This window comes from Camelina sativa, chromosome 9 (genome assembly GCF_030686135.1).
Source record: "Camelina sativa cultivar CO46 ecotype springtype chromosome 9, ASM3068613v1".
NCBI lineage: Eukaryota > Viridiplantae > Streptophyta > Magnoliopsida > Brassicales > Brassicaceae > Camelina > Camelina sativa.
In genome coordinates, this window is record NC_141888.1 from 5,987,681 (window position 1) to 6,002,568 (window position 14,888).

At 31.9% G+C, this 14,888-nt stretch overlaps 2 protein-coding genes and 1 long non-coding RNA gene across 4 annotated transcripts; all 3 read right to left on the bottom strand.

Moving 5' to 3' along the window:
- Positions 1-626: 626 nt before the first annotated feature.
- On the bottom strand, positions 627-6,140 carry LOC147937791 (uncharacterized). The gene is made up of 8 exons (XM_087465264.1): positions 6,105-6,140; positions 5,789-5,992; positions 5,605-5,697; positions 5,413-5,514; positions 5,028-5,312; positions 4,879-4,953; positions 4,746-4,830; positions 627-772 (listed from the first exon to the last, which is right to left on the bottom strand). The coding sequence occupies exons 1-8, from the start codon at positions 6,123-6,125 to the stop codon at positions 627-629; spliced, it is 1,011 nt and encodes a 336-aa protein (XP_087321390.1). The 5' UTR covers positions 6,126-6,140.
- Positions 6,141-7,158: 1,018 nt separating this feature from the next.
- LOC104710569 (uncharacterized) lies at positions 7,159-8,454 on the bottom strand. Of its 2 annotated transcripts, XR_015565695.1 has the most exons (3): positions 8,219-8,454; positions 8,059-8,132; positions 7,159-7,681 (listed from the first exon to the last, which is right to left on the bottom strand). It is a non-coding gene; the product is annotated as an uncharacterized LOC104710569 (long non-coding RNA). The 2 variants fall into 2 exon arrangements; XR_015565697.1 differs by lacking the exons at positions 8,059-8,132; positions 8,219-8,454 and adding an exon at positions 7,766-7,876.
- Positions 8,455-9,183: 729 nt separating this feature from the next.
- LOC104715042 (putative F-box/FBD/LRR-repeat protein At1g16940) lies at positions 9,184-10,472 on the bottom strand. The gene is made up of 3 exons (XM_087465265.1): positions 9,600-10,472; positions 9,378-9,518; positions 9,184-9,273 (listed from the first exon to the last, which is right to left on the bottom strand). Exons 1-3 carry the CDS (start codon positions 10,470-10,472, stop codon positions 9,184-9,186), a joined length of 1,104 nt encoding a protein of 367 aa, XP_087321391.1.
- Positions 10,473-14,888: the final 4,416 nt, after the last annotated feature.

Below are 14,888 nucleotides of genomic sequence, written 5' to 3' on the forward strand. Positions count from 1 at the left end.
TGTATCTTAATATATCGTAGACACTTTAGGTTATGAAAATATATGAAAATTATAAAATACATAAAAGTTATATATAAAAGTTTAATAGTAAAAATGGAATGGATTAATTACTCAATAATTGTTTGAACCTTAATTTAAATCACAAATTACAAAACTTATTTATGTTGGCCTGTTTTGCATATTAGCCCAAAAGCGTTTTTCGTGTTAAGTGACTAAACGTCACGTCACATTTCCTTCTACTAATATTTTCTTCTTCGTTAATCACGGAGTCACGATGGTCAATTCTCACTCTCTTCACCATCTCAATTCTCATCGACTTCTCCTCTGTCAAACCTCTCGGTGGCTCACCTTCTCTGTCCTCAACGACCGCATCCTCTACTCCTCACCATTATAAATCCACCACGACACATACCATTATTGTCGCCGCCATCTCAGGAATCTCCTCCGTCACCGATTCGAGATCCGATGCATTCCTGGTGGGAATCAGTCCCCAAGAAACAATCTCGTATGGTCTCTCCTCTCCGGCGACTTCACTTCGAAAGACGGCCAAGTTACCCTTGCCTCATCTCTAGAGAATTTAAATCGACATGCACTATACTTAGCTTCTTCTCGCGCTGCTTACTCCTTTAAGCCGATTTCTCTTTGCAATCCAGCTTCAGGTTCTTGATCTGATCCGCTTTGTCGATGGCTATACGAAACTGACCTCTCTTTTGATCCACCGCTTCATCTTGTCGTCCTCTAGCATGTGTACAATATTTGGAGGCCTCTGATCCTTCAATTACAAAAAAAAAATAAAGCAAGGTAAATTGTCTTTCAGTTTTTCTACTCCGAAACATTGATGTGTTTCTATATAATTAATTGAACACATGTCCAATCCCCAATAGTTATATCGTCAATTGCCTTGAGTTTTAATGGAATTGATGGAGTGCAAAATGACATAATAACGTTAGACTCTTCGAATTGACTTCATTTTTAAAATTTTAAAAGTTGTCATAAGATCTTATTTTAATGGTTGTTATTAGTTAAAATAGCTCTGACTTAAGTAATAATATTCGGATTGTTGTCTTGTCTATATGTTGTATAAAAGATTTTACATTGAAGCTACACCTGATAATCGACTTGATATTAGTTCTAATGCATGATTAGATGACTATAGACACACAATAATGTATAGATAGTATTCAGCAGTTACTCGATATCTATCCAAAACCTTTTTACCTTGCTTGCTATTAATAGATGGAGGACTAAATTGTGTAGAGATTCCATGAGTTTGTCTTTGTTTAGTCGGATTACTGGATGAGCAAGCACGAAGCTAACATCACTTGATTCTTGTAAAGATGTTAAGCTGGATTAACAGCAGATCCTGCTTCATTATATCAACAAATGTGTGTTACTTATATGATTACAATATAGATCTAATAACTTGGTAATGCCATAACTAACTATCACCTTATTTGTTGTTTAAGGAAGATCGCATTGTTTTCAGTTCCTTGTAATCGCTTTCTCTTGATCAATGGTGCTTCTCGACCATGTTTGGCAAGACCAGGTATGTTTGTAACATCCTTCAAAACCGTTCTTTTTGGCAAGTTTGATTCTGTTGTAGATCATATAAGATACAAACAAATAAGAAAACAATAATTTAGTCCCTCCCATCTATGTTGTACCTTGTACACTATCATCGATTTCACCTTACTGTTTTGAAAGGCTTGATGTTAGCGAGCTTTCTTCACCCACGATTAGCAGCCTTGATGACAAAATTAGCTGATAGATCTAAAATATTGAGTATTAAGCTTGTTCATCGGTTTGTATTTATATGACTAATAGAGACGTTTTCGGGAAATGATAAATTCTAGAATATGCTTATTAGATATTAGTGATAAGATACGTTAATTATTTTCTTTACTAAAGATCCGGGATAGTTGCTAAAAGTTAAAGAATACGAATATTTAGTTTTGATTTTAGAAGGTTAATATAATTTAGTAATATTATATCAAAGATTTTCAGTTAATGTTTTGACTTTATTTTCGGTTTGATCTGATATGAGAGAGGATGATCAGGGATTGCATTAAAATAGTTTCCGATTTTATTTGATATAATTGATATTATTAATGTTAAGGTGTAGAAATCGGTATTGTTATTGGCTGATCTTTATTATATTAAATGACGAAAAGAAATGGTAATTATTTAAAATGCTGCCGTTTATTACGTATGGTAAGTTGTCTAAACTGTTTTGTATATAATCGCTGATTAATTAGTAACAGAACTTATATGGTAGGTATTGAATATTATGCCGTTTGGATTTTGATTTCTCCTACAGGTTTAAGAAGAAGAGTGTTTGGATACATCTAATATATCTAAGATCCGAATAAGGTTATGGCCAAACACTTAGGATCCGTTTCCCATCTACACATTCGATTACCTATTTGCCCTTAATTTGTTTTTTTTGTTCTTTCTTTCTTTGGCCGTAAGGGTATTATATGGCATTTTTGACAAAGTTTTTTTTTTTTCTGATTTTATACTCCCGAATTAATAGTATAGATGATTTTGATTTTGGGTTCAGGGTTCAGGTTCTAGAGTTTAGGGTTTATGATTTATGATTTAGAATTTAGGGTTTTTGGTTTAGGTTTAAGAATTTAGGTTTTAGACTTAGGATGATATGTCTATGTGAATTCATTGTCTATGTTTTGGGTTTATGTTGTAGGGGCTAGGGTTCAAGGGGTATGGTTTAGGGTTTAGGGTTTAGGGTTTAGGATTTTTGGATAGGATTCGGGACTTAGGTTTTAGTGTTTAGGATTTTATAATTTTAGGATTTAGGTTTTAGGGCTTATGTGGATTTTGTGTCAATATTTTGGATTTAGGGGTTATGATATTTAGGGTTTAGGCTACAACCACAACATCAAATCCATATATTCATGCTTCTGTGGATACCAAGAGAATTCATGGATACTAGAAACACATGACCATAAATACTAAACATTTTTTACTAAATCTTAAAAAGTTGAAACAATAAATTCAAACCCAAATATTGACACTAAATCCATGAAAGACCTAAATGTTTTTAGCCTATCATATTTTAAAATAAAAATTACTTACATATTATATATTTCTTTTTCACCATACATATCATACATTCATCCATGTGGACATTGTTCGGTGGATAAGCAAACATGAACAATTGACAAATCTCTATTTTCTCATTTCTTACCATTTGATAGATCTTTCAAAAACTAACACCAAAAGTGGTCATCCATGAATACAAAAGTAATCATATCCATGCAATTAACATTTAATGGGACCTAGGCGTTAGAAAATAATAGGGAAAAATCATATTATTTTGCTATCGATATATATGTTATTAATCACAGTAATTGACATTGTAAGTGGAAGTTTAAGTGGCTCAGCGGTGGAGAGCCTTAGTCATCCACATGACATGGTTGTATGGATTTGATGATGTTGTTGTAACTTGTATCCACGAATTGTAATAGTGTCCACATGACCATATGTAACTTGTATCCACGAATTGTAATAGTATCCACATCAAGCATAGACACATCTTATAGTATCAAACAAGAGTTTCAAAAGGTGTCTATATGGAAACATATTTATTGATCAGGGTTATAGTACACTTTTTTAGATAGAAAAGTATGTTAGAATAAAAATTTTTAAATAAAAAATTTAGTTAAATAAAATTTTCAATTCCAAAATTATTTATTTAATTTAGTTTGGACTTTAAAAATTATTGATTTGGCTATAAATACCATTTAATTATATTTGATTTAGATTTAACTCATAAATTACTTTAATTTTTGTGAAAACAAAAATGGGAACAAAACTTGAAATATGCAAACAATGTTTATTTTCAAGTTATATTTAAAATATATATTAATTAAAATGAAAAAAAATGTTAAAGAAATGATTACCAAGAAAAAGAAAAGAAAAAAAGAAAAATGAGAAAGAAATAGAAAAAGGAAAGATGAATTGAATAGGGAGTTAGTTTCTAAAAAAATTGAAAACCATCTAGTTGGGAAGAAGGGTTAGAAGGAGTGAGGGGTAAAATGTAATTAAACTTGAAAAAATATATGTGTAGTAGAAAGTAGGTGTAGTGGTGAATAGTTTTAGAGAAAGTAGGTGTAGGTGCAAAAATCTTTTTCTTTTAACGTCAGTTATTATATAACTCTAAAGTTCTTCACATGGCTTTTTAAACCGACGTAATACAGTATTTTTTTTATATTTTTTTTGTTTATAAAACAGTTTTCTTTATTATTAACTTTTGCTCACAATACAGTTTTTATTAAATAAAACAAAATTCTATTTAATTTTTAAACAACAATATATTCATAATAAAATCAAATATTATATATTAAGGACAATATATAATTGTTTGATGTATAAAAATAAGAAATTCCCTTGTTCTCAGTCAACTGCCTTGTTCCACACCCAACGCACATCTGAACTGGAAAAAAAAACATAGTAACCATAATCAATGACCAAATGATAAAATGACAATAAAGTCTCGGCTTCTTCTATCTTAAACGAGCTACGTAGCCTTAAAGACAACAACAACACTATCCATTTGCAATCCATAACTAAACAAAAGAAATTCATCATGCAATAACGTTGGTTTCTCATAATCAGTTCAAAGTTTTAGAAACAGAGTCCAACACTAATTGAGTGGACTTATTAAGAGGAGACTAAAAGCTATAGATCAAGATATTATACAATGACTAACATATCTGTTTACATACCAGTTTCAAGTCCAATGACTTTATGCTTCAATTCAAGTCTTCGTAATGCTACTTTCCTGAAATTGTAGATAAATTGTAGATAGTTCTACTTCAAGCATAAAGCATAAGATACATCTAATTCTAATTTTGCTACCTGGTCACTACTGTTGATACTAGATGACTGATGAAGATTGGTGTTTAACTTTGTGTTTCCACCTATTGCATTCTCCTGTAAACAATATGGTGCTTCTTAATCACAAAGAACATTGATAACTTCGTAATCACAAAGAAATTGTTTATTACCTGAAAATGAGTTCTTGATCCAGTAAGAGCAAACAGAACATTAGTCAAGATCTCTAGTTTATCTTCAAGTCCTTTCATGCGGTGCTTCATATCTATCATCTCGGCATTAGACGTAGTAGATTCCAGATTTGAAAAATACTTGGACGGTGTGGGTCCATGTCCAACGCATCGAACTCGTCCCGAATGCTCAGGACCAACCACTTGCTCAAATGCATCATTTGGCCTAGCCTCATTATTTAGTACTTCATTTATTATATTATGAGTCCTTACTTGTGAAAGCTTATCCTTGCAAAAATTATCACCAAACTTACCACATAGACAATAGAACTTAAGAAAAAGGACAAAGAATCACCACTATCGTATTTTAAAAAAAGAGAAAAATTACCACATAGACTCTTGCTTCGTTGCACACTAAACTTCCATCTGATCTAGTCCGTGATGCAATAAAAAGATCAGCTCGATCTGGTTCTATGCCAGTCTGCTCTTCCTAAAAAAAGTGTGGTTGCAATGAATGTCTAAAGATAAACAAAACCATAAGTAATAATAACTAATGAATGTAAGATATAACTAAGCTTACCATCTCATTAGACTTTCTCGCTAAACTTTTTTTTCCAAGTGCATGTGGTATCTTATGTTTACTCCGACTTTTAATATTGCGCTCTCTTATTTTCTAGAATTGCAATCTTATGCCATATCAGTACATAGTTATTTATGTGTGATATATATACGAAGTAGTACTAACTATGTTATTCAAGTTTTACCTTAGCTTTATCAGTGAATTGCATTTCCACAAATTCTTTCCATTGATTTTCTGGAATCAGTCCTGGTCTCGCATCAAATGATACCTCAAGAGAATTTCTTCTATACTTCTTCCATAATCGTTGCTTTAAGTCTCGACATCTATTGCATAAAGTGGACAAAACATATTTCTTTCTCCTTCTTGGGTCATCAAACCAAAATTTTTTCTGTTTATGTAAAGATAAACATAAAAATAAAAATAGTAAACATCAAGAAGTTTAACATCAACCATATGCACTGAAAAGAAAAATTAATCTGTAGTGAAACAAGGAAAAATACCTGAATCACTTTCCAAGCCATTTCTTTTCTGTACTTGGGAACTTTCCTCCAATCACTGTAGTTAATAGGTAGTATATTAAGATCATTACTTAGTGAGCCTGATAGCTGTGACCTCGTCGAATCACAACCTTAGTACGAAGAGTGAGAGTAAAATGTAATCAAGGAACAAGACTGGGGCCCTGATTGGTAACGGCTGTTACTTTTGGCTGTAAAGACTTTGACTTTAAAATTTTAGCTGCAGAGAATTTGGCTGTAGATGCTTTGACTGTAGAAACTTTAACTATTAAAATCTGATTGTTTACCAACAACTTTTAAAGCTGTAGCTGTTATTTTTATTATTATTATAAGTATTAATAATAAATATATATTATGTCAGAAATTAATTTATATAACATTTTAATGACAAAATAAATTTTATTAATGATAAATTAAAATTTTTAAAAATATAAATCAATCAAATATGAAATTTTGTTTGAAAACTAATTAAATTTCGGTAACAATACACTTCAACAATAAATTAAAAGATAGTAATAATACAATAGTCAATATAAAATTTCGCTAACAATATTCTGATTTTTCTTTTGTTTTTGGTGATTGATTTTTGATTATACTAGCAAATATCAATAGTGTCTTTTAATTGTTTTGAATGTATTCTTTTTCTATTGAGTAGTTATATGAGCAGTCAAAAATCTATTAACCACTAATCAATGCATTGTTTGAATGTTATTTTCTTATTAATGATGAATTTCATAAACTCTTTTATAGTATTATTAGTGATGATGATGAAAAAATAAAATTTATTATTGAAATGGATCTTAAAAGAAAGAGAAAAAAATATGAGAATAATTAATTTATAAAAATAAAATATGTAAAATATTTATATATATACTTTTGAAGAGTTTTTAAATATAAAAGGGTGAAAAAAAAGAATGCTTTAAAAATTATTTTGTTTTAAAGCATGAATTTGACGCTTTAAAAAAAAGAGGAAAACAAAGAAGAGAAAAAAAAAGTGACTTTTAAAACTTTAAAAAAATTAAAAGCCAAAAAAGCCTGATTAGTAAAAAAATGGCTGTCATGGATTTAAAAAATTTTAAAGTCTTAAAAGTAGGCTACCAATCAGAGCCTGGATTTTGGGCAATTGATATTGCCTCTTTTTGGCTTTTCTGTTTCTTAAATACTGAAAACAACAAAAGGGAAAATGGAGTGATCACAACTCCTACAATTCAGGAATTACAGGGAAAGAGGTGAAATGGATCCTAATAAGTAGGAAGAGCGATTCCACTTATTTGCATAACCGTAAAGCAGAGCCACTAAGTCTTGCTTAATCCAAATATTTCCTGTTGGGCTTCTTGACTCTCGTGGACTGTCTTCTTGACTGAAGCCCACTATCAACCCCAACGACTTCATCTTTATCATCTACACTCGCACACTCATCAGAGCCTAACCACGAACCAAACAAACCTCCAGAATCTTTTATAGGTTGTCCTCTTCTAAGAAATCAACTATAACTCGTCGATGTAGCATGCTCCACACTTCTTTTCCTGAAATCCTTTCATCTGTAATGTTTCCATCACCATCTAAACCACACACACAAAATATGACGTTTAGGGAGATATATATAACATAACTGGCACTGCAGTTCAGTAGTAAAGTTTACAAACCTATCACACGAACTCTCCATTTCCCACTAACTAATTCTGGTCCAAGAGGAGGTGGAGCTAAGGAATCTTCATTATGTGAAACTTGAGAATCAGTCTTAGACATATCTACACCTATAATTTAAATCAAACATGAGAATATAACATTTTGGTTTCTTTGAGCTCATATTTCTCACATTTTTCACTTTCCATTGAACACAAGTATCAAACGGTAACAGATAAGAAACGAAGTAGCAGCTAAATCGTACAAAAACAAAGCTCAACACTCAATCTAGATGTAGACAAGTGAATGGTACCTTAAATTTCAAATTTCTCTAAAATTTGAGATTCACGAAAACTGAAAAATTGATCCTAAATATCTTCACGAATCCTTCAACCAAAATTCATAATCACTGTTAGAATCGACATATTTCTTCAATAACACAAATTATTTTAAGAAATTCAAACCTTACGAACCTCTTATGGAGTTGCAGAAAAAATTTCAAATCGAAATTGATGAAATCGGTGAAGGATTTGGGATTCGTTGAGACTTGAGACTGATGAGTGATTTTAATCCAGTTAGAAATGCATAAAAACGAAAAAACCCATGATTTTTTTATTTCGGTTTTGATTGCTCTGTGTTTTCTGGGTTGAGAAACGAGAAGAAGCTTTGAAGAAGAAGAAGAAGATTTAATTAATTAAAAAGCTTGATTAATTTGAAGACATCATCGTTTTTATTTTTATTTTGTTGTTTCATGTTGGGCTTGTTTGGGCCTTTTTGTTTTCTGGAAACTAATCCATTCACAAATTGAAAACTTTTAGTAAATAAAATAAATGTTAACGTCGGTTAAGCAAATGATGTTAATATCCGTTCCATTTTAACATTTAACGTCGGTTGAAGAACCGACTCAAAAGAACCGACGTTATTTAATGTGTTTTTTGTAGTGATTTTAGCATCCATAAACATAGTTTTAGAGATTTAATGGATTAAAACTTTAATGGGTAGAGTTGTTTTTGAAAAAATCAAAATATATAGATGTTGTTAAGATTTTATGGCAATAAATGTAACAAATGTTGGTCAATTTAAGAAAGTTTAGTATTTGAGTTTCTCTGCAATGTTATTTATGGAATTGTTTTAGGGATTAATATTGTAAAAAATAAAATAAATAAGTAAAACTTAAAGGACATAAATCAAAAAGTAGTTAAAAATGTTAATATAAATAAAAATATATATATTTATTAGAAAAAAAAAAGGTTTATGAGTATGAGACCAAATCATTAAAACTCTCTCAAAGCCAAAACTACGTACACTTTTTCAAGACAAAAGCAAACAATAACTTGACATAGATCGTCTTGGCAGTGCAAAGTGTTTTCTGGGAATCACATCATCATCTTCCATTATTGTCTATTGACAGATTGAATTTTTTTAGAATTCTCGCAACTTAAGAAGAAGAGAACTCAAAAGTCCCTATATAGCCAAGTATCTTGCTTTTATCTGAAAAATTCATCGCCCATTTATGTTCTATAAAGTCCTAAAACAAGATGAAAAGAAAAAAAAAGGTTAAGGGACAATTCTCAAGAAAGGTCAGAATATGAGTTTTAAATGAGTTAATTTGGTAATTAAAAATATACTAACCATGACTAGATATTTTAGATTGGGACAATTCTCAAGAAAGGTTAGCAGATATTCCCAAGATAGCGTGCCGGCCTTGATGCTCAAGCTAGAGAGATTATGAAACTGGGGTAGTGATTCGGATTCCGAGAACTTATGAAGTACCTACAAACAAAGAATACATGTTACAACTTTTCATATTGGAAAACAATAAAAAAGTTTACTGGAGATATATAGTTGTTTTACCTTGAGAATGTCAGAAGAGATAGTGATATCTCTAACAAAGGAGAGCAGGGTAAGAAAACTATGTAAGGTCTCACCAAAATTAGTAAAACCATCAAGATCCAACTTAATAATGGAGCCCAAATCTTTTACAATGAATCTTTCAATAGAACGATTGTTTAGCTTTAGAAACTTAAGCCTTGGAGCTTGCATTGTAACTGTTTTCTTATCCAAATCCCCACCTTCAGTTTTGGTAAGACAAAAACTCAACAGAGACTGAGATGAGACTCTATCTCCATACATCTTGTCCATTGTTAAGCTTTCGAGAGCTGAGCAGCCTGAGATAAGCACCTCCATAGCTGAACTGTCATCAAACTTGATTTCTTGTAGATCGATGATCTTAAGACAAGGCAAAGAAACTGACTTGGGCGGTTTAGGTAACAACAGGCAGCGGAGTTTCAAGGATACCAATCTCTCACATGATGTATAGATGGTTGGAGGTATCTTAATTGTATCGTCCCTCGTATAACCCTCAAGGTCTAGATGTTGGATTTTATGCTTAAACACAATGTTTATCAACTTTGAGTCTCTAAACCCGAACGAATATCCAACATACCTTAGCTTAACTCTTTGTAAGCACACGGAACTGTTAAAATCCATAAACCTCTTGAAGAAAGAAAATTTAGCAGCATCCTCTAGACCCCCGTTAATCTGCAAATCCCATACAGGCACGTAGCGCCAAATATATCTCCATCTGCGGCATAAAAGACTAGTTTTGATCACATCTTTTGTGGGAAAATTTAGAAGTATCTCACATAGCAAAGAATCTGGTAACCGGCTAATCCTATCTTCTTCTCCGATTCTACTATCACCGACAGGTTTCTTCTCAGACTTCATCTATGAATATTTCTGCAACTTAATATCTAAATCGGAGTCGCACGTCTTTTTGAAGACCCGAGTTTGAAAATAAAATATACATATACAAGGAACCATCTAGGGTTTCTGTCTGAGTTTTCCCAAGAGGGAAAAAAGGTAAACAAAAGAAAAATGGAAACCTACATACATTGTGTTTTCCTCCGAAGAGGAAAGATACTCAAAATTCAAGTATATAATAAACCGGTTATTATTGTATATCGCACACCTTTCCTTGATTCTCATATATTTTTTCCTTCACCTTTTAGAATTTAAATTTGTTAATTTTTTTTTTTTTTTTTTGTCATCATTAAATATGTTAATTTATGTGATGCATGGTTTGTTGAAGAGTGATCCAATTTCGGGGTTTAGCTTTTAATCCTGATGTCGACTTGGTTTAGAAACTAATTGGAGCTGGTTCTGTAATTAGGGTTGGTTTGACCGGTTCTTGAAGAGAAGAACCGAAGACTTGGGTTTGCAAGAAACATTGGAAGACTCTATCGGGCTCAGTGGGTTTACTATTTCACTTGTGGTATAAAAATAAAAGACTCGCTTCGTTTTCCTTTTTTGAGTCGTTCGTAACAAACACTTGTGACTTCTTCATTCTTCTTGATTTCTTGGTTCTCGCTCAGGTTTGTTGAGCTAAGAGCAAACCCCCTTGTTATAGTGAATTGCTGGTCACAATCCAGCTGACATGTAGGCTAGCTTACTCACATCGCGTAAGATGAACTCGTAAAATCTCTTTGTCTTTGTGGTTCTTTTCACAACATAGCTAAAAAGGTTAATTAGTAAGACGGCCTGGACGTGGGAATGGCCAATGGAAATTCAAATTCTGTGTGCTATCGTTCATCACATATTGTCCAATAGCCGAGAGCCTAACGTTGGTACTAAAGCTCAAGTTTCAAAAACACTGAGAAATTTTATGGCAGTGGTACTACGATAGTTTAGGAAGAAGATTAAGATTGTTAGAAATGATAACGTGACTGAATCCACTTGTCTCAAGACAGAATTTGAGTCAAAAAGAATCATACATCAATCCTCTTGCATTGGATCTCCACATCCAAATGGACGGGTTGAAAAAAAAACACTGTCACATCAAATACTCAACGATATTTGATGTTCTAGTCCGATATGCTAGTTATGTTTTGGGGAGAAATAATCTTGACAGAAGCTCATTTGAAAAACACCATATGAGATACTTTAAAGGAAGCCTCTGACTTATGAGATTTTACCATTGGAAAAGTTGAAAATTAAGAACCCATGATAAGGTTAAAACTTTTAAATTTGCAAAATTTAAATTATAAATATTGGTAAGAACCCTCATTGTAGATGTTCTTAATGCTTTGTTGTAACTTGTTTTCTTTTTCAAAATTATACCACTTTTCTGTGATAATCAAGCTGCTCTACATACTGCAGCAAACCCTGTTTTACATGAGCGTACTAAGCACATTGAAGCAGATTGTTATTTTGTACGAGACGCACTCAAGGCTGGACTTATTGCGACTTTCAAGATACACACTTCCAACCAGCTTGCTGGTATTTTCACTAAGTCTATTGGCGGTCCACAATTTTCTTATCTTTTGCGCAAGTTGGGCATTCGGGATCTTCATGCGCCAACTTGAGGGGGAGTATTAGGGACCATTGTATAAATATCTATAAATATCTTCACTTATGTTATATTTCCTATTGTAAAGAGTCTTGGTCCTCAAGTCTAGAATATTCTCTAGGGTTCTTTGGGATTGTATATATACTCTTGTAAAGATTAATGAGAAGATCAACTTTGACGCCTACCACATTGTTATTTCCTCCAACATAAACATTTTCAATCTGAAAAAAGTAGGGGCATTCTCAAAAAAGCCCCTTTTTCTATACCTCTTTTTAAAAATACATTTTCATGTTGACCATTTTTAAAACTACCTCTCTTGATATACAAAATGACCAAATTACCCTTTTTTGAGTGACAGCAAGAATGTACAGTCATCAAAATCGAAAAAAATTTCCCGCAAAAAAAAAAAAAAAATTCCCGCCAAATTTTTTATCCCGCCAAAATCAAAAAATTTTCCCGTCAAAAATTATTTTTTTTCCCGCCAAAAAAAAATTTTTCCGCCAAAATCGAAAATTTTTCTCGCCAAAAATATTGAAATTTATGCCTTATAAAAACATTGTAAACACTTTTAAAAACCTTTTAAAACCGTTTACAATGTGTTTAAAAACCTTTTATAAACCTTGTAAACGCTTTTAAAAAGCTTGTAAATGCTTTTAAAATGCTTTTCAAAATGCTTTTAAAAGCTTTTAAAAGCGTTTACAAGGTGTTTAAAAACCTTTTAAAACACTTTTTAAAACCTTATAAAAACGTTTTTAAAAACATTGTAAGCGTTTACAATGTGTTTAAAAACCTTTTATAAACCTTGTAAACGCTTTTAAAAAGCTTGTAAATGCTTTTAAAATGCTTTTAAAATGCTTTTAAAAGCTTTTAAAAGCGTTTACAAGGTGTTTAAAAATCTTTTAAAACACTTTTTAAAACCTTATAAAAACCTTGTAAACGTTTTTATAAGGTTTTTAAAAACATTGTAAGCGTTTACAATCACTACAAAAAAAAGAGGTTTTTGACGTCGGTTTTAATATAAGTTAACGTCGTTTATAAAGTGACTCTAATAATATGGCGTCAGTTTGATAACCGACGTATTACGTACGCAGCGATGTTAATTATTTTTGCTTCACTTAAAAAACTGACGTTATATTTAACGTCTGAATCTTAACGTCACTTCCTATGTTTTAACGTCAATTAAATAGTAACTTATCCAACCGACGCAAATACCATTTTCTTAGTTTCTTTCCAAAACATATTTTAAAAATAGATAAAACTGTAATTAATAATAAATGTAATGATCATAAAAATAATAATATTTAATATAAAGTCAAATGTTACAACATTGTTTATGATTATAGAAGTAAAAACTGTAGAAGTATTACAACTAATTTGGTAAGACTAAGGATTATAGAAGTAGTAATCTCATACTTCCATAGAAATGCCAACGAACACCAACTCTTCTGTTCCCACCTTCCATAGAAATGCCAAAGACCATCAACTCTTCTGAACAGAGATTGAGAATCAAATTTGAACTGAAACAACAACATTATATCCAACATAATCAGTATTTCGAAAGTAAGAAGAAACAAACCTTCAAGTACTAAAGCAAAATGCAGTAAGATCGAGAAGCAAAACGTATAGGCAAACTTTTAGTTTTAGAGTTGCAATAGAAGTCAACAATGAACAGATTTCTCGACAATAATACCTGAACCAAGTGCATCTTCCATAGTATAAGAGCTGGTAAGTGAACGATAATCCTGCACAAATCATCTCAAATAAGCTAAACCGAAATTTCATTCTTGATCAATGCACTATCCTCCAAGTAAACAGGGTAAACTAAGAAGTGCTCCTAATTATGTTACATAATCATCAGTAACTAAGGGGCCAGAAAAGCCCATGCTCTACATAAATCCATGATTACCTTCACTTGATGCATGTATCCAAGGATAACAACTGATTCTTTCCCTGTGAAGAAGTCAGTTTCATCAAATCCTTGATCCTCATTTCCCCATAAACTTTCTCGGAGCCTCGCTTCCCTCAGTTCCCCATAAACTTAGAGTTGAAGTACGGTAACACAGTCTACAAAAGAAACTTGTTAGAAGAGAGTACCAAGCTTAAAGGCATAGATACCCATTTGCAAAGTTTTGGATTTAGGATAGAATGATTCAGCAAACGAAGCATCTGCAACAACTCACAAAAATTAAACTTTATACGTAGAAATTCCAATACACACACTCACACACTCTCAAAATCCCAAAAGAAATAACCCCAAAACAGTTTCCAGAAGCTTACATGAGAAGCAAGGGCTGAAAACTATATATTATTTAGTTTTTTTGAAGTGATCCCAACATGTTGTTGGTGTTTATGTTCAATCAAACATGGTTGCTCAATAAGAGGAAAAGAATGGTTAAGGCTAACCTTTTGATGTCTAGCAATCTTTGCATCCTCTACATTGATTTGTTTTTTTGCTAGTCTCCTTATATAACACATGACCAAACCTCAGGACCTACAACACAATTATTCTCATAAGCACTCAAAATTCAAGACCTGCAACAAAAAGTTATTCTCATTACCAGTCTTGAGAATTTTTGGGTTTCGTAAAGCTCTTAGTCGCTAAGCTTGTTAATCATTCCTGATTTTGGATCCATTTGACCACAAAACTGAATCGATACACTAACTTGTGCAAACAGAACAATATAGAACTCTAATCAAAAATTAGCTTCTACTTACAATTTCTGAATCCTACCCAAAATTTTCTACAAATCTATCATATCCTTATCGGTAAAATCCAAGTTAATTCATCAGAAACA

What these genes read in the sequence shown, in the direction of transcription:
- LOC147937791 (XM_087465264.1), bottom strand. Translation starts at nt 6,125, where the DNA reads ATGGCTTGGAAAGTGATTCAG. An exon ending in CGAGAAAGTCTAATGAGATG is followed by an intron (nt 5,515 to 5,604) that starts GTAAGCTTAGTT and finishes CACTTTTTTTAG; the next exon opens with GAAGAGCAGACTGGCATAGA. An exon ending in ACGAAGCAAGAGTCTATGTG is followed by an intron (nt 5,313 to 5,412) that starts GTAATTTTTCTC and finishes AATTTTTGCAAG; the next exon opens with GATAAGCTTTCACAAGTAAG.
- LOC104715042 (XM_087465265.1), bottom strand. Translation starts at nt 10,472, where the DNA reads ATGAAGTCTGAGAAGAAACCTGTCGGTGATAGTAGAATCGGAGAAGAA. An exon ending in TCTCTTCTGACATTCTCAAG is followed by an intron (nt 9,519 to 9,599) that starts GTAAAACAACTA and finishes CTTTGTTTGTAG; the next exon opens with GTACTTCATAAGTTCTCGGA. An exon ending in ATCTAAAATATCTAGTCATG is followed by an intron (nt 9,274 to 9,377) that starts GTTAGTATATTT and finishes ATCTTGTTTTAG; the next exon opens with GACTTTATAGAACATAAATG.